Source organism: Tachyglossus aculeatus, chromosome 20, assembly GCF_015852505.1.
Source record: "Tachyglossus aculeatus isolate mTacAcu1 chromosome 20, mTacAcu1.pri, whole genome shotgun sequence".
Lineage (NCBI taxonomy): Eukaryota > Metazoa > Chordata > Mammalia > Monotremata > Tachyglossidae > Tachyglossus > Tachyglossus aculeatus.
In genome coordinates, this window is record NC_052085.1 from 22,569,887 (window position 1) to 22,594,861 (window position 24,975).

A 24,975-nucleotide genomic window follows, 5' to 3' on the forward strand; every position below is an offset into this window, starting at 1 on the left:
CCACTTCGTATCCAAGACATAACTACTCTCCCCTCATTCAAAGCCTTATTGAAGGCACACCTCCTTCAAGAAGCCTTCCCTAGGCCCTTTTCTCCTTTTCTTCCACTCCCTTCTGTCATCCTGACTTGCTCCTTTTATTCATGTCCCCCCCCCCACCGCCATCCCAGCCCTGCAGCACTTACATACATATCCGTAATTTATTTATATTAATCCTCTAGACTATAAGTTTGTTCTGGGCAGGGAACGTGTCTGTTATATTGTACTCTCCTAAGTGCTTAGTACAGCACACTCAATAGATTATTTGCCATTCTTTTACCTTCCTCTTGCAATCGTGCTCTTCCCAAAGTTTATTCTAATAGAGCTGCCAATTCCAGATTGCTACACATGAAGCTGATTTATCCAACACCCTCTGCCTCTCAGCAGTCCACAGGTATGCCCGTCATTTAAGGATAGTTTTTCTCTCACTTTAAAATGTTTTTTTTCTTCCCTCCCCACTTCTGTTCCCACTCAGACTCAACAAACAGTAACTGTGACCCGATACTTCTCTCTTCTCTAAAGCACTTCCAAAAATCTCTCTGTAGCCTCCTCCTCAAAGCTGTACACACGCTAATAGTGTTACCACAGAGAAGAGGGGCATGGTCATAGAATTATAGTTACAATTACACCTTAAAGTAAAAATACTCCCATCAGGAAAAAAAAAGTAAATCTAAAAGTCAGCCTGAACGCCCCGAACGAGAATTTGGCCCATGTCTCAAAAATCACATATTTTATTTACTGATAAGGATTTTCACCTTGCCACGTTGTCCACAAGGCAGTACTGGTTCTTAATCGGGAGATAGGTTAGGGATATTTAAAAATCCTTTAGGACTACGTTTTACCTGTTGAAACTGGGACACTTTCTTTCTGAGGATGGTTGGGAACTCTTGTTCACAGATGGAGTTCTGGTAGTAAGGACGCCACAGCCCGACATCTTCAAGGCAGAGTGTCTGATAAAGACCTGGAAGGGAGATCTAAAAGGCAGACAAACACATGCACAAACCTGTTTTAAAATGATGACAGCTACACTGCCACGGCTTCTACCAAGCGGTTTGAAAACTGAGTGTAGGCTACGTACTTCTATGATCTACTGTGGACTGGTGTTACAAAGTACTTTTTCTATCACATCAATGGCTTTCTAGCGATCATCCAAAATTACACACCATTGTCTCTACAGGCCATGCATCATCGCTTTCTTTTAAGTTAGGAGAAATATTTCAGGATAGACAAAAAGTGATCAATACAAACAATGAAATGCACTTATACTTTTCACCTTGGATCTGTGCTGTCTCTGAGATAAAATTGTTCAGAAAGACTAGAAAACTATTAAACTCGGAACTGAAGAGCACAAAATAGTATTTCACCCGGTTAATGCATTTTTAAACATCCCCCTTATCGAGAAGAAATCAGTTCATCTTTCCATTCACCAAGGCTACACAACTGTCCTTACCCTGTGGAGGGAAAGGTTGTCATGACAACTAGGTGGAAAATTAGTAGAATTTATTCAGCTGAGCACCAATTCTGGGGTATTTTAGTGTCTGTAGAGTGGAATGTGTTTTGTATTTCACATCTCGTGATTTTCTCAAGTGAGCCTCTCTCTGAACCCTAAAAAAATCTATTTATCCATTTGCCTTAAACAAATTAAAATTAGCCACCTATTTGGTCATACAGTTAAATAGAATTTTTTGGAATGTAGATAGTAGGGAAATTAGATCACTCTCTCTGCTGTGGGTTAAGCCCATTCTTTCTTACCCTTGGAAACCAAGTTTTGTTCAGTTTGGACTGATGCAGATGAATAACTGATATCTGTTGGCAGCAGGAGATCGCTTGACTTCAATAGTGGAAATAAATTTCTGGCTGTGATTTGTGAGACATTAGAATGCTTTTTGCCGAGTTTAATTGGTGCATTTTCTTTTTTCAGGGCAGAATTTGTTTTTTTAAAGAGTAGACCACTGTTTATACTATTTTGAATGTAGCCTGCCTCAAGGAAAAGGGATAAGTTAGATGATATTTTCTGACTCTTTGATTTTTATCTTAAAATCAATGATATATAAACTTACTTTGGATATTATGATGGTCTTGAATTTAATTAAACTATAGCTAAGGGGTATAGATTTATAACAACTGCAACCCTCATCTCTCCAGGAAATAAAGCTCATTTAATAATCATTTTTAGGTGTTTTTTTTTGTTTTAAAGACTGAACTACCATAATTAGCAAATAGTTTTAAAAACAGTCACTACATGTAACCGTTGAAAATAACATTATCTTTACCTAAAGGGGATCTCTCAATAAAAACACTTCACACTATGGCCATGCTGACACAGGACAGATGTGTTTGAAGACAAATTTTCATTCTAAAGAACTTCAGAAGGGCAAATCCCAATGTCTTAGTAGCAGGAACCGTGCTGTGTAATGTCAGACTGTGAGCCCACTGTTGGGTAGGGACTGTCTCTATATGTTGCCAACTTGTACTTCCCAAGCGCTCAGTACAGTGCTCTGCACACAGTAAGCGCTCAATAAATACGATTGATGATGAAGAGTACTTATTAAACAATTATTGTGGGCAGAGTACTGAGTTGGGTAATCAACACCAATCTTTAGGGTGCTGGTTCAAAGGTCCTGACTCGGAGGGTGACACAAAAATTATCTATTTATTCATATGTGTCTCCCCCTCTGGACTGTAAGCTCATTTTGAGCAGGGGATGTGTCAGTTTATTTTTATATTGTACTCTCCCAAGCACTTAGTACAGTGCTTTGCACAGAGTAAGTGCTCAATAAATATGACTGAATAAATGAATTCTCTTGAATTGTACTCTCCCACGCACTTAGAACAGTGCTCTGCATATAGTAAGCGCTTACTAAATACCACTGATTGATAGACACCTCCCAAATTCTGATGTCACTACAGCTTCCTGACTGAAAAATGTCATTTCCAACTCTTCCACCCACTACCCAAGTAAAATGGTGGAGGGATGTAAGGAGGAGTGACACAGGAACAAACACCTCAAAAGTCCACAGCCCTCACTCAGAAATTCCCGGGGCCCATTAGGAAATTTGGTCAAGACAACGATATTGCAATGAAACTACTTTCTAGATAATCACAACAGAATGTTTTTCTGCTCGGCTGGGTCCAATTGGGTAACAAAGTACCCAGAAACTTTACCTTTCATTAGCTAACTAATGACGGAGCTGTCACTAGTAACCAATCTCCCCCTTCTAGACTGTGAGCCCGTAGTTGGGTAGGAACCGTCTCTATATGTTGCCGACTTGTACTTCCCAAGCGCTTAGTACAGTGCTCTGCACACAGTAAGCGCTCAATAAATGCGACTGAATGAATGAAATTATTTTTTTTCAACCTATCATTAGATTGCCCCAAGCAGACAGGGCCTGTTTCTAAGCATTTTGTAAAAGCGCTTGTGATTATTCTCGGTAAGAACTTGCAGGTGCAGTTTCACAACAGTGATCTTAAGTGGTTGGGTGTTGGGGGAGCCCCTATTCTTCTATCCTGGCGCGGTGGCTAGAACATGAGCCTGAGAGTCAGAAGGTCATGGGTTCTAATCCCGGCTCTGCCATTTATCTGCTGTGTGGCCTTGGGCAAGTCACATCGCTTCTCTGGCCTCGGTTACTTCAACTGTAAAATGGCGATTGAGACAGGGAGCCCTACATGGGACAGGGGATGTGTCCACCCCATTGGCTTGTGTCCACCCCAGCGCTTAATACAGTGCTTGGCACATAGTAAGTGCTTAAATACCACAGTTACTATTATCATCCTCAACTAATTCCAAGTGGTCCCAGGTATAATGCATTGGATAAAATTGATACTATCACTTTGAATTTGGAAACTTCATCACTCTGGAACCCCATCCAAAGTGAAAGAGAACAAATGTATCTTTACAGCCTAAGCCACTCCCAGCAGCACTTACTATTACTGTTATTATTGTATTGGTTAAGCGCACACTATGGGTGAAGCACCGTCCTAAGTGTTGGGGCAGATTATGAGTTCATCAAAGCAGACAAAGTCTCTATCCCAAGTGGGGCTCATAGTCTAAGTAGGAAGGGAAACAGGCATTGAATCCCCATTTTATAGATAAGGAAACTGAGGCTCAGAGAAGTTAAGTGACTTGTCCAAGGTGACACTTCTGGGCAAACCTTGATATCTGGTAGCTTTGCAGACTGTAAGCTTTTATATTTTCCACGTTTTTTACTTTTCCTTTCCAGCTCCTTCACTGTCTGCAAGCGCCACTTCCATGTCAGAGCCCTTCTAATCAGGGCTCATTCCTCAATTAACTGTCTTCTTTCAGCTCATATCCTCCCACCTGAGCACTTCTGTAAGAACCACTTTCCTTTTTCCAGATCAATTTAGGCAGTCTATTATGTAAGCACTTATTCACTTAGCCTTCATCTTTTTCCTCTCTAAACTATTTTTGTACTCCATTCAATCATCAGCTCCTTGAGGGTAGGATTTGTGTTTTCTATCTCCATTATATTTTCCCAGACGCTTTACGTGTTTTGCACACAGTTGACACTCAATAAAATACCACCAACTGATGGATCCTAGGTAGAAACTGCCAACTATAATAATGATAATGGCATTTGCTAAGCGCTTACTATGTGTCAAGCACTGTTCTATGTACCAAGCGCAACTATCAATTGCGAATGCCTATAATCCAGTAAGGTGGAGTGAATAAAACAATCCAATAGTAATAAGCCCACTAAATCAATAGTAATAATTGAGCACCTATTTTATGCGAAGCATCATCCTTATTCAAGGCATCATCCTTGAATCCTTTCTCTCATTCAACACACATATAATAGTAATAATAAGAGTTGAGGGTTAGAAGAGATGATTCCTGCCCTCAAGGAGCTTACAGTCTCATCAGGGAGACAAACTTATTTATTGAAAAAAGATAAAGAAGAAATTAATATTTGGATGAGTAGGCGCCCTAAGAATTTGCACAAAATGCGACTATTTGTTGAATCTTTCTGCTTTCTCTTGCTAATTTACCCCACCACAACAGCACCATAGAGAAGCAGACAGGAACCGTTTTAGTGGGTTTTTTTTTTTTAATCATCTGATGGCTGACTTGCTCTATGCATGAGTTAGCTGTGTCTCAGTGGCCTGTGGGTTTCTTGGTATTTTCTTAGGTGTCAGTGTACGTTCCCTACAGCTCCATGGCCTAGTGGAAAGAACAAAGTCCTGGGAGTTAGAGTCCACGCTCTGTCCCTGGTCTGCTTGGTGACCCTGGGAAAGTCATTTACTCTCTTTGTGCTTCAGTTTCCTTACCTGTCAAATAGGGATAAGCACCCTACCGCTGACTGGGAGCTTCACCTTTAGCAAAAGGCTTTAGTTCACGGTGTTTAATACAAACCATACTCATTACTGTTAGAATGCTTGAATAGATCATTCATATCAGGTGATGTGACCTCCCACTGCTAAATCAATGTATCTATTAATCCAAGAACCAAACGGATCGCATTTTCCGTCCTTATTATTACCTTTAAAGTGGCCACTGCCCAACTCCGTTCCTGCTCTATCCAAGACGGAAGCTGATCGCAAATTTTTTGTTGTGAATCCTTAGGAGAATGAAACAAAATAGAGTCTGGTAAACATTTAAGAGAATAAGGGTGGAAAAATAAAGCATGATAACAGTTACTTCTGAATCAAAACAGAGGTGCAAAAAAAAAAAAATCAGCAAGCAAAAGACAGCTCCATAAAGTGACAATCCAGTAGTGGATCCAGCAATGGTGACTGCTGATTTAGGCATCATCCTTGAATCCTTTCTCTCATTCAACCCACATATAATAGTAATAATAATAACGATGGTATTTGTTGTTAAGCGCTTGCTATGTGCAAAGCACTGTTCGAAGCGCTGGGGAGGATACAAGGTGATCACGTTGCCCCATGTGGGGCTCACAGTCTTAACTCCCATTTTACAGATGAGGTAAATGAGGCACAGAGAAGTTAAGTGACTTGCCCAAAGTCACACAGCTGACAAGTGGTGGAGACAGAATTAGAACCCACGACCTCTGACTCCCAAGCCCGTGCTCTATCCACTAAGCCACGCTGCTTCTCTATGTATATACAATCAGTTAATATATGTGTGAATATATGTATATACATATATACACATTCATTCAATTGTATTTATTGAGCACTTTGTGCAGAGCACTACAGATATATATATATGCACACATAGTAATTGATTGTATATACATACACACACACACACACATATTAATTGATTCTTCACCATCCTTCAAATGAACTTTCAACAACAGTTAGAGAAAAATACACACTTTTAGCCCCATTTTACAGATGGAGAAATCTGTATATCAAATTATTTCTTTTACCAGGTGCTAACCAGTAGTTTTAAAATGCATTAAAACAAATTCTACAAAGACAATAGTTTTTCTTCCCATTTCACTGTTCAAGAACCTCAATAAACACTTACCGCTTTCCTTAACATATCTCCAACAATCACACCTGTAAATGTATCCCATTCCTATTGAAAATAAATCAGAACATGAGAACCACAACATATGTTCACGAATAGAGAGTTTACCATCAGAACAGTATTTTAACCTCTCATTGTTACAGAAAAATACTACCTTAGAGCCCCAATTAAAATTGATCACTGCTTCTTTCGAAAATTAAGTGTTATTTGGGAATCAATTTAAGAGAAATATCCCGTCTCTACAGGATCGTAGAAAAGTAACCTCTTTAATTTACCCAATGACGTCTATTGTTTTTGTTTGACGTCTGGGTAAATATTTTGACTTTGTTTTCTACTGTGGCTTGGTGTTTTATATTGTTTGCTTTTACTTTGTGGTTTATGGTTTAATTTGAGTTGGGGAGTCCTGGGAGAGATGTGTCCATGGCGTCGCTATGGTTCTGAGACGACTGGACAGCATAAGACAAGACCACTCTTGTTGTCCCTAAAAGTCCTTTTTTTCCCAGTATTTGTCAAGCACTGTACTAAATACTGGGGTAGACACAAGATAATCAGATTGGACACAGTCCCTGGCCCATATAGGGCTCACAGACCCAGTCGGAGGGAGGAGGATTTAATCCCCATTTTACAGATGACGTAATTGAGGCACAAAGAAATGAAAACACTTGGCCAAGGTCACAGAGCAGATAAATGGAGGAGCCAGGATTAAAACTGAATAGCAGAGCAGGCCCAGGCTCTTTCCAATAGGGCAAGCTGCTTCTCATGCAAGTATGTTGAATATGATTTTTTGCTAAATTCTACTTCTGTAATTTTGACTATTATCAGGGAAATATAAAATCATATTTATTTTCAAAACTGAACGACACCGACGCCTAGTACATATCACTAAAGTTCCACTTCTTCTGCTTCCACTTACGTTTTCTTGAAAAAGTTCGGGATGCATGCCTCGCACAAAATGTAAAGCAAACATCAGTTGATCAGCCTGAAAGAAACGGCATGAGGGAGGATGTAAATAATTTTATCCCCATCTCACAAATGAGGAAACTGAGGTGCAGCCAAGTTTAGGGACTTGCCCTAGGTCATTCAGCCAACAACTGGAGGGAGCCAGGATTAGAACCCAGTTCTCCTGACCCCCCAGTCCTGTGCTCTTTCCATAAACTGCCCTGTCTCCATGGCTCTTAAGGATCTTGGAAACCCCAACCTCCATCCCTAGAAACGGCTTTGCAATACGGGTATTAATTCTGTTTACATTAGAGAAGCAGCGTGGCTCAGTGGAAAAGAGCCCGGGCTTTGGAGTCAGAGGTCATGGGTTCAAATCCCAGCTCCGCCAATTGTCAGCTGTGTGACTTTGGGCAAGTCACTTAACTTCTCTGGGCCTCAGTTCTCTCATCTGGAAAATGGGAATTAAGACTGTGAGCCCCACGTGGGACAACCTGATCACTTTGTATCCTCTCCAGCGCTTAGAACAGTGCTTTGCACATAGTAAGCGCTTGATAAATACCATTATTATTATTATTATTATTATTATTATTTGCTTTTCTCATCAAAACTAGTTACCCGTCTCAGGCACTCAGTTGGGAGGGAATGCCCGGGTGGTGGGCAAGAGTGACTCCATCTTGGTAACACAGAAGGCGTTTTCTAAGATCCTATTCTTTGACCCCATGGGCAATAAAGTCAAAGGAAGAATTGGAGAAGAACCTGTATTATCCTGCTGAAAAGTGTTGCACAAGACTTTATGACTAGTTATTTGTGGTCTGGCATTCTCTCAAGCAGAGTGTTTCCTCATCACAACTACTTACCTGTCTCAAGCATTAAGCTGAGAGGGAGGATCAGGCCTATTATTTGGGATCTGGCTCTCTCATAACCAGGCTGTGCTGGAGATCAAATTTACTAACCTTCAACTGGCTAAAAGAGAAACAAGCTAGCACACCTAAATTCAAACTTTTAAACAATTTGTTCTAGTTCTGCTTGCTTCATTAAAATGTCTACATTTACTGTTAACTGTTTTTTTGCCAGGTTACCTGACTTACAGTTCAATGTGTTGTGCATACTATTAGCCCAAATCCTAGTTATTCTCTTATTCATTCATTCAATCACATTTATTGAGCACTTACTCTGTGCAAAGCACTGTACTAAGGACTTGGGAGAGTACAGTAGAACAACAGACACATTGCTGCCCACAATGAGCTCACAGTTTAGAGGGAGCCAACTGCTGTCACATTGTCAGCAATCAATGGTATTTACTGAGTGCTTACTGTGTGCAGAGCACTGTATTAAGCGCTTAGGAGAGCACAATACAACCAAATTGGTAGGCACACTCCTTGCCCACAAGAGGTTTACATAATCAACAAACCATAAACAAGCAAGATGGCAAACTTTGCTACGCAGTTTAATACTGTGTAGATGGCTGAAAGCCAAAATCCTTTCTCTAAAATATGAAGTGGTTTATATCCTAAGGTCAGTGTACTATACCTTGAAAAACACAGCTCATTACTTGATGATTAATGTGCTTGCAGATTTTTCTATGCACATGAGAATCTCTATTGGACAGAGAATACATCATGCATTTTAAATATTGCTTACACAGAAGTATGAATTTTACAAAATGGGTGCTATAACTCCAAGTATAAACATGCCTTGGGTGTTGTAAACCAAAGCATTTCTTTGATGATTCTATGCTGTAAACAGAAAAAAACATTATTCATGCTAAAAAATAAACAATTCAGTCTTATTAAATGTTAAGGATGCCAAATCTCTACACTTGAATCCTTTTGCACAAGAAAAATCTACCTTGATTGTTCCTAGTTCAGATGTGTTTCATTTGGGGAATGTCATAATTATTGGATTTCATTGCTGTATGGAATCACATGAATCCAGAACATGGGTTACAGCAGTACAATTAATAATAATACTAACAATAATAATAATAATGATGATGGCATTTGCTGAGCACTTACTATGTGCCAAGCACCGTTCTAAGCACTGGGGTAGTAATAATAATAATAATAATGGCATTTGTTAAGCACCTATTATGTGCAAAACACTGTTTTAAGTGCTGGGAGGGGATACAAGGTTATCAGCCCATGTGGGGCTCACAGTTTTAATCCCCATTTTACAGATGAGGTAACTGAGGCACAGAGAAGTTAAGTGACTTGCCCAAAATCACACAGCTGATAAGTGGCGGAGCTGGGATTAGAACCCACGATCTCTGACTCCCAAGCCCGTGCTCTTTCCACTAAGCTACACTGCCCCCCATTAAAAGTTACAATATGGGATAGATTAGGATCAAAATGTAAGGGAGTGAACACTCAAACAGGGTGATAGCATAAAATTCCCTTCCTTAAAAATGGTGTTTGTCTCCTCTTCTAGACTGCTTGTTGTTGGCAGAGAATGAGTCTGTTATAGTGTTATATTATACTCTCCCAAGCGCTTAGTACACCGCTCAGCACAAAGTAAGTGCTCAATAAGTACAACTGACTGACTGATGGCTACTCTCTTCCTAGCTTCAAAAACCACCTAAAATCGCATCTTCTCCAGGAAGCTTTCCCTGACAAATCTCTCATCCTCCCTCCCTATTTCCCCCACTATTGCATTTTCATCAATGGTACTTATTGAACGCCTACTGTGTGCAAGGCTCTTTACTAAGTATTTGGGAGAGTACACTCTAAGAGTTGGTAGACATGTTCCCTGCTCACCATGAGCTTGTCATTTAGAGGATTACCTATGTAATAATAATAATAATGTTGGTATTCGTTAAGCGCTTACTATGTGCCAAGCCCTGTTCTAAGTGCTGGGGTAGATACAAACTATTCAGGTTGCCCCGCATAGGACTCACAGTCTTCATCCCCATTTTACAGATGAGGTAACTGAGGCACGGAGAAGTTAGGTGACTCGTCCAAGGTCACACAGCTGACAAGTGGCAGAGCCGGGATTAGAAACCATGACCTCTGATTCCCAAGCCCGTGCTCTTTCCTCTAAGCCACGCTGCTTCTTGTACTTGAGTCCTTGCCCGCTAAGCACTTTATTCAACCCCTCCAAGGACCTATCCTTAAACTCCGCCGCCTGTAAATAAATGAATTTTGGATTGATAGCATTTTGAGGGCAAGGCTCATGTTTATTAATCTCTTTGTGCTCTACCAAGCATTTAATACAGTGCTCCTGCACAGAGTAAAAGCTCAATATTTTTTTAAATGGGACTTGTTAAGTGCTCACTATATGCCAAACACTGAGGCAGGTACAAGATAAACAGGTCGAACGCAGTCCCTGTCCCACATAGAGCTTACATCATCATCATCATCATCATCAATCGTATTTATTGAGCATGCAGAGCACTGTACTAAGCGCTTGGGAAGTACAAATTGGCAACATATAGAGACGGTCCCTACCCAACAGTGGGCTCACAGTCTAAAAGGGGGAGACAGAGAACAAAACCAAACATACTAACAAAATAAAATAAATAGAATAGATATGTACAAGTAAAATAAATAAATAGAGTAATAAATATGTACAAACATATATACATATATACAGGTGCTGTGGGGAAGGGAAGGAGGTAAGATGGGGGGGATGGAGAGGGGGACGAGGGGGAGAGGAAGGAAGGGGCTCAGTCTGGGAAGGCCTCCTGGAGGAGGTGAGCTCTCAGCAGGGCCTTGAAGGGAGGAAGAGAGCTAGCTTGGCGGATGGGCAGAGGGAGGGCATTCCAGGCCTAAGTAGGAGGGAATAGGATTGAATCCCCATTTTACAGATGAAGTAACTGGGGCCCAGAGAAGCTAAGTGACTTGCCCAAGATCACGCACAATGGACAAGTGACAGAGCCGAGGTTAAAACACATTTCCTGACTCCAAGGCTCTTGCTCTATCCATTAGGCCACCCTGCTTCCCTTGATTGGTGTGCAGTAGTGACTGCATGGTTCTCCAGGGGGAATTTTCAGCACCTTCCGCTACTGATGATGGGGAATTGGTGGGACAAGATCCCGGCCTCACCAACACAATCACCTACCGCCTAGAGACGTAAGGGTCTTAAAAACCTGGTAATTGACTCTGTTACACGTCCTCCCCCAGGCCTGGAATCAATCAATCAATCAATCGCATTTATTAAGCACTATGTGCAGAGCACTGTACTAAGCGCTTGGGAAGTACAAATTGGGTACTTGGAATGGCCTCCCTCTGCCCATCCGCCAAGCTAGCTCTCTTCCTCCCTTCAAGGCCCCACTGAGAGCTCACCTCCTCCAGGAGGCCTTCCCAGACTGAGCCCCTTCCTTCCTCTCCCCCTCGTCCCCCTCTCCGTCCCCCCATCTTACCTCCTTCCCTTCCCCACAGCACCTGTATATATGTATATATGTTTGTACATATTTATTACTCTATTTATTTATTTATTTATTTTACTTGTACATATCTATTCTATTCATTTTATTTTGTTAGTATGTTTGGTTTTGTTCTCTGTCTCCCCGTTTTAGACTGTGAGCCCACTGTTGGGTAGGGACTGTCTCTATATGTTGCCAATTTGTACTTCCCAAGTGCTTAGTACAGTGCTCTGCACATAGTAAGTGCTCAATAAATACGATTGATGATGATGATGATGATGACTCTGGGCAAGAAAAACACAGAATAACTGCCAAAGGGCAAGTCTTTTGTTCGAATGAAAACATCGGATTAAATACATTTCTTTAAATGCTTTAAATCTCTCTCCTCTAGCACAGACCCTGTCCCAAATGGGGTTCACAGTCTAAGAAGAAGGGAGAACGGGTATTTTACAGAAGAGACGAGACACTGAGAAGTTAAGAGACGTGCCCAGAGTCACACACAAGGCATGAGACAGGTCTGGGAATACAGCTCAGGTCCTCGGACTCTCGGGCCTGTGCTCTCTCCCTTAGGCCATACTGTGTGTCTTACAAGGGTGAAGTAGTCTCAGAGTGCAAGAAACATTGCTTTTAGCCTTCCAGAAACTGACAATCTATATAAAGAATTTTATGAGGCAATGCAAACTCAGCATCACGTGTAAAATCATAAAATGTGAAGCTGTAGATTCCATTTCAGATATGACGAGGCCAATTACCCACACCTCATTTGAGTCCTGATTTTCTCGCCTCAAGCACTGGCACAGAATTTAAGTTTTGGCAAACATTTCCCAATAAATACTTCTCTAAGCAGCAGGATTACCTTGGAGGGTGAAGGAATTTTATTTTTGGATTTCCCTTTCCAAGTATTTTGTGTTGGAGACTGCTAGACTCTACGAAGCGGCTCATCTTGTCAACTAGCAAAGAACATTTTGTCCTTATAATGAACCATTTAAAAATAATCCAGGGACTTCTATAATAAAAATACATCTGCAAGGGCTAGGTTCCTGGAAAGAATACGCAGATGGCAACACCACAGTTGATAAGACCAAAGAATCAGGGGGAAATGGGGGTTAGGGACTGTCTGCCTTTCAACACACCAAATAATTTCCAAGTATTTTGTGTTGGAGACTGCTAGAGTCTACGAAGTGCCTCATCTTGTCAACTAGCAAAGAACATTTTGTCCTTATAATGAACCATTTTAAAATAATCCAGGGACTTTCATAATAAAAATACATCTGCAAGGGCTAGGTTCCTGGAAAGAATATGCAGATGGCAACACCACAGTTGATAAGACCAAAGAATCAGGGGGAAATGGGGGTTAGGGACTGTCTGCCTTTCAACACACCAAATAAATCTCAAGATTTGTGGAAAAACAACCACCGAAAAACAATGGCTCACATTACGTTTTAACATCACGGTTACCATGTGTTTACTTGTAAAAATGAATTTTAACTAGTTACAAGTGATACAGACAGTCAGTGAAGGACAATTCTATACCAGAATCAACTGGCTTGAAATGACAGTTACTACAAGTCCTAGCCAAGGAAAACCAGGGTCATGCAAAGCTATACCATAGGAGCCAGAATGTTTAAAAAAATATAAAAAATAACAGACAGGGATACATAAAACCTCCAGTTAGAAAAAAACTACTTGGCGAGGGAAATCGACAACGTCTAGTGCATTGGAATGTAACTAAACAAAATGAGACATATGGGTAAAAAGTTGCAGTTTTATGTATTGAAGGAGCAGGTTTCTACTTGGTGTTTTAAAAGTAATCATTATGAACCTTACCTTAAACAAACAGCGACACACGTATTCATACACCATATGTTTTAATGAGCTGATAAGAGACTGGATCCTTTGTTCAGTATTTGAAGAATCCTGGGCAAGAAAATTTGAGAAATCAAAAGCAGTAACAGACACTTCTCCCTCTGCAAGCTCACTGTGGGCAGGGGCCGTAATAATGATTAATAATAATTATGGTATCTGTTAAGCCCTTACTACGTGCCAGGCATTTTACTAAGTGTGTGGGTGGGTTAAAAGGAAACTGGGTTGGACACAGTCCCTGTCCCACATAGGGCTCACAGTCTTAATTCCCATTTTGCAGATGAGGTAACTGAGGCACAGAGAAGTGAAGGGACTTGCCCAAGGCCACACAGCAGACAAGCGGCAGAGCTGGGATTAGAACCCATGACTTTCTAACTCCCAGGCCTGTGCTCTATCCACTATGTCCTGCTGCTTTCTTCCCATATCTATCAATTCATTCAATTGTATTTATTGAGTGCTTACTGTGTGCAGAGCAAATTCTGTTATAGTATGTTATAGTATATAGTATGTTATAGTATGTTGCCAACTTGAATTTCCCAAGCGCTTAGTACAGTGCTCTGCACACAGTAAGCGCTCAATAAATACTATCGATGATGATGATGATGATAGTATACTCTCCCAAGCATTTAGTACAGTACTTTGCACCTATTAAGTGCTCAGTAAGTACCACTGACTGACAGTGGTACTCCTTCTCTAGACTTCTTCACCTTCATACTCTTAGACCATTGACTCTACATCACAGGGAGCCTCACTACTAACACTATGCCAGTTTGAAAAATAATAATGACTTTATTAGTAATTGTAGACCTTTTTAAAGTATGGCCCACATTGCAATACAGAAGCAGAAATCCAGCCCATCCAAAAGAAGGAGCTCGCACAGCTGGTTGTTAAACAGAGGAAGTAGGTTGCTTTTTACCAGATTAATAATAATAATAACAATAAATATGGTATTTGTTAATACCATACTTCATGCCAGGCACTGTATTAAGCACTGGGGTGGATACAAGCAAATCAGGTTGGACACAGTCCCTGTCCCACATGGGATTCAGTGTCTCAATCCCCATTTTACAGATGAGGTAGCTGAGGCACAGAGAAGTTAAGTGACTTGCCCAAGGTCACAAAGCAGACAAGTGGTGGAGCCAGAATTAGAACCCATGACTCTCAGGCCAGGGCTCTCTCTACTTCATCAGGCTGCTTCTCTATGCCAGGCATGAGCACTCCCCAAAGCACAAATTAGTCCCTTAGTCCTTTGGCACTTAATTTGAAATTCTTTTATAGACATGATTACAACAATGGCACTATATAGTGAAAACATTTTAAAAGTAGGTCTGGATTTTGTTTAGTTTTAAATGAAGGATTTTCAGAATGACACATCTATGAAAAAAAAATCACTATTCATCAGTAAGCCAGTCAGTCAGTGGTATTTACTGAGTGCTTACTGTGTGCAGAGCACTGTACTAAGTGCTTGGGAGAGTAGAATAGAACAAGAGAACATCAGATAAACATAGGCTAAACAAATCCATTAAGTTGTTTACCTAAATTGCCCAATGATATGAAGTAGCAGCTTCCTCTAATTAAGCAAAAATGTCAAGTTTTTATTGCTTCATAAATTTGTTTTTAGTTGATTTTTAAATGTTTCGCTCTTTGGGGAAACAAACCTGCTTTTTTTTATTTATATTTTCCGTGTATGATGATTGGCCCTCTAAAAGCAGAATCAATTGAGTCAATGTTCCTGTGAGTTTTCAGGGTGGTGACTGCCCCAGGCCACAAATACACACAAAAAAAGGTATCTTTGCCCTGCATTTGCACAGTACTAGAGTATAACGGCCATACCTGTTTGTTCAGCAGAGCTCTTTGGAAAAGCCTAAGGAATGCAGTCAGGCTAAAACGGTACATGTTATTAATTTTGGACAAGTCTGAGATAATAAAGTACATTTTGCTGGCACTTTCTGCCAGCGGTAGGTAGGCATCTCGCTCCTGTGGATAAAAAAAAAAAAGGACGTTTCAAAAACTAGTGCTTTACTGCCATCTACAGAGGTTTCACCGGATAAAAAACTATACAATATTTTACCATTTTTAGGGTTTTAGGCCATAGCTGCTAACACGTTCACATTTCCCATACTCAAATAAAGGATTACATACAACCCTATCGAACAGCATATAACAGTGCACAGAAGGGGGCTGTGTCTTATAAATTCTACATCCAAGCAAGCCCTATTGGAAATTGCGTTGTGCTTTTTATATTGCTTTCTGCACCTGAAACACTATCCATTTTTCCTAAAGTATTGTAGCTACCTAACAAAAACAGAACCTCATTTTCTATTCTCTAAAGTGGGTATAGGTTAAAAAAAATAGTTGTGCCTCAGATAGGGCAGTTTAGGAATAGATTGATATTTATGCACTCTACAACACAAAATTAGCTTTCGGTTCTCAACTACAGTATCTGACCTTCAAGAATTTTAACATACTGAGGTGAAATGTAGCACAATAAGCACTCTGAAGCTCCGACCACTTCTAGCTTCGAGGATTTATTTTATTCCCTAATGTGCAGCATTATGGGAATAATAACAGCTTCTAAAATTCAAATGCTGTCAGACTCCCTAAGGTACCAATCCTGCATTTTTCAACGTGACGGAGCTGATGGTGAAATTCTCTCCAAGGCCCCGGGAGTGACTGGCTGAAAAGAACAACCGTGTTTGGGGAATGAGAGTGCTTAACTGGGTTGACATATTTGCCTGTCTTGGTTTTTGCGGAGGCCTTTTGGGTTCCTTATCTTTGTAAAAACTCTACTAGGGGCATTCTTTGTCCCAGTTACTGCTCTCTAGGCTATCAATCAATCAGTGAATGGTATTTATTGAGCACTGACTGTCTGCACAGCACTGTACTAAGCACTTGGGAAGGTATAATAAAACTGTAAACAGACCCATTCCCTGCCCACAATGAACTTATAGCCTATAGGCTAGTTTTTCCACAGTGGTGCTCGCTGATATAGTGGCTTTTTTTTTATCACCATACTTCACTAGATCTTTCAAGTGTTTGTTCTTCCCTCCTTTCCTGTGTGCTCTCCTTTTCAGCGCCTCCTTTAAGAGGTGCCGTGGGAATTTTTCTACTACCTCCACCAATCCCACACGGCAAACAGTGTTGCTGTAAGCACGGTATTCCAGCACTGTTGCTAATTTTGTTCGGCCATGTGACCATGCTGAGTATAGTTCACGTGTGATCCTGACAAAACTGCTCAAGACACACCAGATGTGTCTTCTGTGGTACAGCAAGGTCTCACGAGCATAAAAAAGGGAGACCACAATTCTATAGATCTCCATTTTGGTAAGACACTTGATTCTCCATTTTCTCCCAAAAGCCAGGCTGCCGCTTTGATTCAATTTGCTGGGTTTTTTTTGTTTCTTTGTTTATTCCTCCATCATTGCTTAGTGTACTGTGGCACGCACTAATTCGGTATCAGAAATGTGATGTTTTGCAGATGGCAATCTTTGTTTTACACAAGGTTTCCCAAGGGTGAGCGGGTACATTAACCAGGTTTCAGGTTTACTGTCAATCTTTAGTGTTAGAGCAAATCTGTAAAGTGATTTTCCTTTGCCACCTGACATAGAGAAGTAGTGTGGCTTAGTGGAAAGAGCCCGGGCTTGGGAGTTAGAGGAGGTGGGTTCTAATCCCAAGTCCGCCACTTGTCTGCTGTGTGACCTTGGGCAAACCACTTAACTTCTCTGTGCTTCACTTATCACATCTGTAAATGGGGATTAAGACTGTGAGTCCCACATGGGACAACCTGATTACCTCGTACCTACCCCAGCACTTAGAACAGGGCTTGGCACATACTAAGTGCTTAACAAATACCATAATCATTACTATTATTTCTACAGGTGTTCTCGAGTTTCTATTCCAATGCATTTAATCCATGTGCATGTTTTATCGATTCTTTCCAACTTCGTGTTTGATCAGATTCTCAAAGATGAATTTTTTTTTTTAAAAAAAGGACATTTGTTAAGCACTTCCTTTGTTCCAGGCACTGTACTAAGCACTGGAGCAGATACAAGATAATCGGGTTGAATCTCCATTTTACAGATGAGGTAACAGGCACAGAGACATTAAGTGACTTGATCGAGGTAACACAGCAAGCATGTGGAGGAGTGGGATTAAAACCCAGGTCCTACCCACTTAAAACTCACCTCTTTCAAGGTACCTGAACTGTAGACTGAGACTGCTATAAGGCAGTTCCTTCAGGGCACATCCATACGGTCTAGCCTATTGCTAAAGCAGACTTCCTCATTACTAATCTGTCATTCCCAGTAAAGGCAAGATTGAAATCAGAAAGTCCTTTCTCGGAAGATGAATTAGGCATGGAGCTTGTTGTTGTCTTACAACTGCCAAGTTCATCTGCAGGATTTGGCAATTTGGGAAAACGCCTTTATTCCTATACGAAATCACCACAACCAGGAAAAAAAATTCCTAAAATTTATAATCCTCTTGTGAAATGAACAGCCAGGATATTAGTCAGGCTGGTCTGGAAGAACTGAGTGAGCCCAAGACCCGGCTGAATCTCTAAGGCATTTTCCTACTACGTCCAGGAGCCGAGTTTTGAGAGGGGTATGCCGACTAATTGAATTCAAAACATGTAGAAATAGATTATTCAAATTAAGACAAGAAAGAGAGCATCTGATTACCTGATCAAGAGAACTCTGAAGTTTGCGAGACTCAAGAAGTGACTCTTGAATGAGTGCGCTGCTGGCTTTAGTCTGATTCAAAGATTCGATCAGATCCTTGTTTTCCAAAATATTGCCTTGAGATGTCGCTAGAGTCTGAAGAAAAAGGTAAATTGCATACTGACAAATATGTATAGGGGAAAAGGACATATAATATTATTTTGAGGAAATGTTTATGTGAATTTCCTTACTGATTAATGCTTGTAGAGGACTTGGTATCTAATTATGGTACTTGTTAAGCTCTTACAATGTGCCAAGCACCCTTCTAAATACAACTTCATCAGGCTGGATGCCGTCCCTGTCCCACATGGGTCCTACAGTCTTAATCCCCATTTTCCAGATGAGGGAACTGAGACCCAGAGAAGTGAGGCGACTTGCCCAAGGTCACACAGCAGACATGTGGCGGAGCCAGGAGTAGAACCCAAGTCCAAGTCCAACTCCTAGGCCCATGCTCTATCCACTAAGCCATGCTGCTTCTCTCATGTGACCTTACCTAAAATAAAATCTAGATTTTGTCTCTAAATAATAGATAATAATAATAGTGATAATAACAAGGGTATTTGTTACATGCTTAATCTGTGCCGAACACTGCTGTAAGCACTGAGGTAGATACAATACAATCTGATCAGACATAGTTTCTGTCTCACAGGGTCCTCGCAGACTGAGGGGGAAGAACAAGCTCTGACTCTCCATTTTACTGATGAGGAAAGGGAACAAATTCTATTATGTTTAATTGATTGCTAAACTCGGATCTCAAATTTTGAGTGTTGAAATTTTAATCCTTGAAAGGCAACCAGCAAATGACGACAACTGTTTAATCTACATTATACTTTTAATATAAAACAATTATGGTAGCAGACACAGTTATTCTAGAGGTCAATATTTCTGTTAATAAAAGCACCCCATCAAAAATCTGTTTAATTCATTCATTTTACCTCTAAAAGAGATTCCTCAAGTTTGGCCAACTGTATTTTCTTGTCTTCCTCCTGATGTAATAGTTTTGTTTTCTGCTCTTCTAGATCTGGTTTCTCATGCTGGATAGTTAAAGCTAAAAGCTGGAAAAGAAGAGGCTATTCAGTGATGAAAACAATCTCTTCAATAGCATACAAATAAACTGAATTTTGACTATGGTGGACAACATATGACTCATATAGAGATGAAATCTAAAATTCGCTTTATGGTCAGGAATTTTCCTCCTGACTTCTCCTTTCCCTTCATCCACCAAACCAGTTTGAACCATTTGTTCATCTCTTGCTATATTCTAACGAAACTTTGTTCTCATGTCTTCCATTTTCAGGCACTGAACATGCCCTCCTTAAACCTCCTTCTGCTCATTCAGATCCAAAAGATCTTTCCCCATCTCCAAAGCCATCCTGAAAACCCCAGGAGGCATTCTCCACCTAACTTCCACTGGCCCCATTAATATTTTCTTCATCTATTTTTCATTCTGTTGTTATTACCACCTGGACAAGGTGGAACTTGAGTGGCAGCGGCATACTTTCTCCAATTTTAGATCATTCACAAGGCCGTGGCTCTGGTTTTTGTGACACAGGAAGCAGCACGGCTTGGTGGATAGAGCTCGGCCACTTGTCTGCTATGTGATTTGCCAAAGGGCAACTCACTTCACTTCTGTTCAGCACGTACTATATGTCAAGCACTGTACTAAGCGTCGTGGTAGATATAAGGTAGTCAGGTCAGACACAGTCCTTGAGGGCCAGGGCTTTTACTGTGCCCTTCTAAGCACCCAACACAGGACTCTATAAAGGAGTAGGTGCCCAGTAAATAACACAGTAAATAAAAGCCCATTAAAAATATTCATCTAATACCGGAGTATTAAAATGGAAAACAAAACAGAGGAACGTTTCTAACGGAGAGCTGGTTAAAGTTCTACGTCCAACCGAAACTATCGATCAATACTACTGAGTGCACTATACTAAGCGCTTGGGAGAGTGTAGTACAACGGAGTTAGTAGACATGTTCCCTGCTCACACAAAAATGAAATACAGCACCTTAATTACTGGTTTTTATTGAGCACTTACTACGTGCAGAGCACTGTATCAACTGTTTGGGAAAGTAATTCGATCAAGTTTGGTAGACGCAATCATGTTTACCAATTCTATTGTATCGTTCTCTCCCAAGTGCGTAGTAAGGGCTGAACAAATATATCCTTTTTTGACTGATGTAGATGACCTGGTACAAATTACTGTGAAGGCTAGAACTCACTCCATGGTCCAGCAGAATCAAATGGTTCTTGCCTCAGGCTTCAGAAGGTCAAGTTCAGTCATATTTATTGAGCGCTTACTGCGTGACAAGCACCGTACTAAACCCTTGAGAACTGTATGAATTGTTCTGACGTTTCTGAGGCAATCACTTAGAAGTGTCCCAATCCTCCCCAATCAAAGAAACATTTGAGTTACACTGGAGATAGACATTTAAGCAAATGGAACAATCTAAGCCTCTAGGAGAAACTCGAGCCACTCTCAAAAGACTAAATAAATGTCTAAATGAACAGACCTGTCCTCTTAATCCACTCCTTGTTGTAGTGAAGTTAACTTCAGTGATAATGGAAGCCGCATCAGGTGGAATGAAGGGATTTGGATTTCGAGTGGACAGAAATAAGCGGAATTCTTCATTATAGTCGATAATTTTGTCACCTATTTGCACAACGTAGCGTGGCCCTAGTGTTTTAAAGATAAAAATTCAGATTCAAATGTAAACAGCTGGATATGAAGTTTGGTTTTGTGGGGTTGTAAAAGTCTACTGCACTTGTATTAAATCAGAATGACTTTTTAACCCCCCTTCAAATGCTGTAACATGCACCTCAGAGTCATCAACATGTGCGTGATTCAAAATGCATCTGTCATTACCAAAACGCATTTACTGGACATCCTGTGTACTAAGTGGTGGCCTGAATATAACAAGTTACATAGAGTTTGCTTCTGCCTTTAGAAGAGTATTGTCTAAAACACACCACACTGACACAAGCAAACATGAAAAGACAGAGAAAAGAATCAATTATACAAACAAATGCATCAGTCAATCCACTGATCGCCTTTCAATGCTTGGGGTGCACACAGCACTGTACTAAATGCTTGGGAGAGTAAAAATTAGCAGAATTGGTAGGCACATCCCCTGCCCACCATGAGGTTACAGCTTATATAGAAATGCAATAGATATAATTTAGCTAAACCAAAGTAGAAATGGTGAATGGGAAGAGTTGGTAAATTATTGATGAAACTTCACTGTTGACAGAAAGGATGAACTTTGGACATTTGGGAAGGGGAAATCAATGATAAATCAGTGAGTGCATGCACAGCACTGTACTAAGTGCTTGGGAGAGTACAAAACAACATGGTTAGTAGATATGTTCCCTGCCCACAGTGAGTTGATAGCTCCAAGAAACCGCAGGATATTTACCTTGAGCGACAAGATCCTTTCTCAACAATGGGTAAAGGACTGGCTCGACTCCATCCATTTCTTGGATAATAAGTGTTTTCCCAAAGCGAACTGCTAGCTCGACAGCTGTGATAAAGTTAGGGTCCTATAATTGCAAGAGAATACATGCTTTCCTTATTACAAAGGATTGAGAAAATGTTACCATGCCACAAGCCCTCTAAATATTATTTTGAAAATGCATGTTTTAAGAATCTGAATTTTTTCCAAATTACCCTAATGAAGGCAGAAAAGAAGGATGAACTCGTTTGGATGAATAAAAATTTTGGCATTTTTAAAGGTCTGGGATATGCTTAACGCTGGGGTCACTGGATTGTTAGCTCCATGTGACACAGGGATCAATCTGAACTGTGGAAAGAGAAGGTATCTTACTCCCATTTCCCAGATGAGGAAGCTGAGGCTCTAAGAAGTGACTTGTCAAAGATCACACTGCAAATTAGGGGCCCAGCTGGGATTAGAAATCCAGTCTCCTGACTCCCAACTTTCTGTCCTTTTCTCTAGGTCACACTACGTCCCCAGTTGATCAATAATTACACTTCATGATTTTTAACACTCCTGCAACCTCTGTAATTTGCAACTCAGCTCTAACAAGAGACGAAGAAATGTTAAAAACCTTAGCTCAAATGGAGTCCTACTTGAGTGGAGAAAATATAATCTAAATAGTAACACTATTTACATACAGCCTACATATTCTATCCCAAGGATAATGGAGTGAAATGGGGGTAGAGAGTGGAAGGAGACCAAAAACACCTCTTATCCACTAGTGTCATGAGGTGAGAGGGAGGAAAGATTTCTGGCTCAGACTGAATTGTATACTGACAGGTATTTGCTTAAATGTGCACTTCACTTTGTGTTTGTATTTGTGCATACATATTCCACAAAATATTTTGACAAGAAATACGACAAATGCATACGTTTGAAGGCAAATGTTTGGGAAGTGGTTGACCTTTCTGGTCTATCTTTGGTTTGCACCTTCATATACAAAATTTGTGTCTCTGCCTCACTGTGAGACTTTGGGGGCCCAAAGCCTCCTGACTGGTTGTCAGTGTGGTTAGCGTCCCCCCTTACAGCTTATCTCTAAAAACTGCTCTAAATCCATGAAAGATAAACAATACCAAGAAGAAAACAGAGAGGGAGAGATGGAGAAAAAGAGAGAGGAAACTGGAGAGGAAAAAAAACTGGGGGGGCAGGGGAAGGAGCTAAATTGAACAAGTTTAGAGAAGCAGCGTGGCTCAGTGAAAACAGCACGGGATTTGGAGTCAGAGGTCATGGGTTCAAATCCCTGCTCCGCCAATTGTCAGCTGTGTGACTTTGGGCACGTCACTTAACTGCTCCGTGCTTCAGTTCCCTCATCTGTAAAAATGGGGATTAAGACTGTGAGCACCCAGTGGGACAACCTGATCACCTCGTAATCTCCCCAGCACTTAGAACAGTGCTGTGCACATAGTAAGTGCTTAATAAATGCCATCATTATTATTAACAAGTGTTAGTTACTTCACCAAAGAATTCTGGATAGGGGAAGCTCAACTGAGAGTTAAACAAAACACATTAAAATGAGATTCATTCAATTACCCACATCCTTCCACTCTCTGGAAAGTCAGAGTTCAGTGGCGAGGAACAGAAAACTAGGAATGAGTCCAGAGCCATAACAAAAATCTTAAAACCTTTTAAGAATTTAAGGGCAAAAAACTCAACCCTATTCAAGAAAAAAAATCTCCTCAACTTCCTAATCTTTATTCCTTTTTGACATATGAAAAATAAATGTGGGTGACCCACAATATCTATAATACAGCTAATTTTGTCTTCCCCTACCTCTAGTGATTCCTGCTGCTTTTAACCATCCTGCCTTTTACCTGACATTTTATTCACTCTGAATAATGCTAGTGCCCCAACGAAGGCTTTGTATTATGTCCCCTTTTTATTTTATTTTTTAATTTTAAACACCATTTTGTTTTGAGTACCTAAGTAGGGTTGCATAAGGGTTTTGTCTGGATTGTGGCATCCCAATTCTAAAATAAATGATAAAAACAGAAACATGTTCTCAGTCTTTAACTACATCATTATACTCAAGTTAGTAGTCACATATCAACCATCAGACAAGGACTTAAAAAAACAAAAACCTAACAATTATTAATGTAAACGTAGACAATTCATGAAGTGGCTATTGTTCAGATAACAGTAGTCCAATCAGGGGAACTGACTGTGGTAAGTGCTTGCTTAACACTACAGACTCTTGAAAAAGTCAAGGATCCCTCATTTGCACTAGAGATAAACATGGAGAAAAATGAAGAACAAAGGTTTAAGATTTGAAGGATGTGTTATAAAAAATACCTGTTGGTTGATAACCTCCAATCGTGATTCTTTCAAATGCGTCTTTAACCACTCGGTGGCTTGAGAAGAAGGGTCTATAAGAAACGGGCAAACTCGACTCTGGTTATAAAACAAAAACGATGAAGAAACAGCAGAAGTTAGAGTATTTTGGCTGAAAGCTGAAAAACGTTCACACTCCTCTCAATTTTCCAAGAATGAGTTGTGCTAAATATTATTGTTAAAGGATCCACTCAAATAGCAGAACTGAAGTACTATTATGATGAAGATAAATTGCATCTTACAATTGTATATTATGAATTATTTACACTAATGTCTGTCTCCCCCTCTAGACCGTAAGCTCATTATGGGCAGGGAATGTGTCGGCTAATTCTGTTGTAATGTACTCTCTCAAGTGCTTAGAAGTAAGCTCTCAATAAATACCATGGAGAGACTGATTACTACTGCTGTTACATCAGCACCAAGTTTATACAAAGCAATGCATTAGGTACCTGGGAATGTACAAAGAAGAAATACATTTTAAACCGGAATCTTTATACAGAATTTACAATCTTGGGGCGGGAGAACGGAAGGTGCCAAACAGAGAAACAACAATTAAACATGGAAGCTCTTGTATATTGGTCCTGACTCCCGACCCTTTGTAAACTTTGGCGGATGGCAAAGGCCCATCATCCCAAAACACTTCACTTTAGTTGGGGGTCAGGCGGTAGGAGCCATAATAATTGTGGTTTTTGTTAAGTGCTTACTATGTGTCAGGCACTGCATTAAGCACTGGGGAAACCAGGATAATCAGGTTGGACACAGTCCCTGTTCCACATGGT

At 40.4% G+C, this 24,975-nt stretch overlaps 1 protein-coding gene across 1 annotated transcript in view; it reads right to left on the minus strand.

Moving 5' to 3' along the window:
• The window catches only part of DYNC2H1 (dynein cytoplasmic 2 heavy chain 1), a 224,903-nt gene that overhangs the window by 101,666 nt on the left and 98,262 nt on the right, over positions 1-24,975 (minus strand). The window contains exons 65-75 of the mRNA XM_038761670.1: positions 24,158-24,256; positions 21,791-21,914; positions 20,888-21,051; positions 19,309-19,428; positions 18,335-18,469; positions 15,489-15,632; positions 13,620-13,709; positions 7,407-7,472; positions 6,491-6,541; positions 5,535-5,612; positions 879-1,010 (exon numbers count right to left, since the gene is read on the minus strand). Coding sequence (XP_038617598.1) covers positions 879-1,010; positions 5,535-5,612; positions 6,491-6,541; positions 7,407-7,472; positions 13,620-13,709; positions 15,489-15,632; positions 18,335-18,469; positions 19,309-19,428; positions 20,888-21,051; positions 21,791-21,914; positions 24,158-24,256 — 1,203 coding nt within the window. The remainder of the gene's footprint in view (positions 1-878; positions 1,011-5,534; positions 5,613-6,490; positions 6,542-7,406; positions 7,473-13,619; positions 13,710-15,488; positions 15,633-18,334; positions 18,470-19,308; positions 19,429-20,887; positions 21,052-21,790; positions 21,915-24,157; positions 24,257-24,975) is intronic.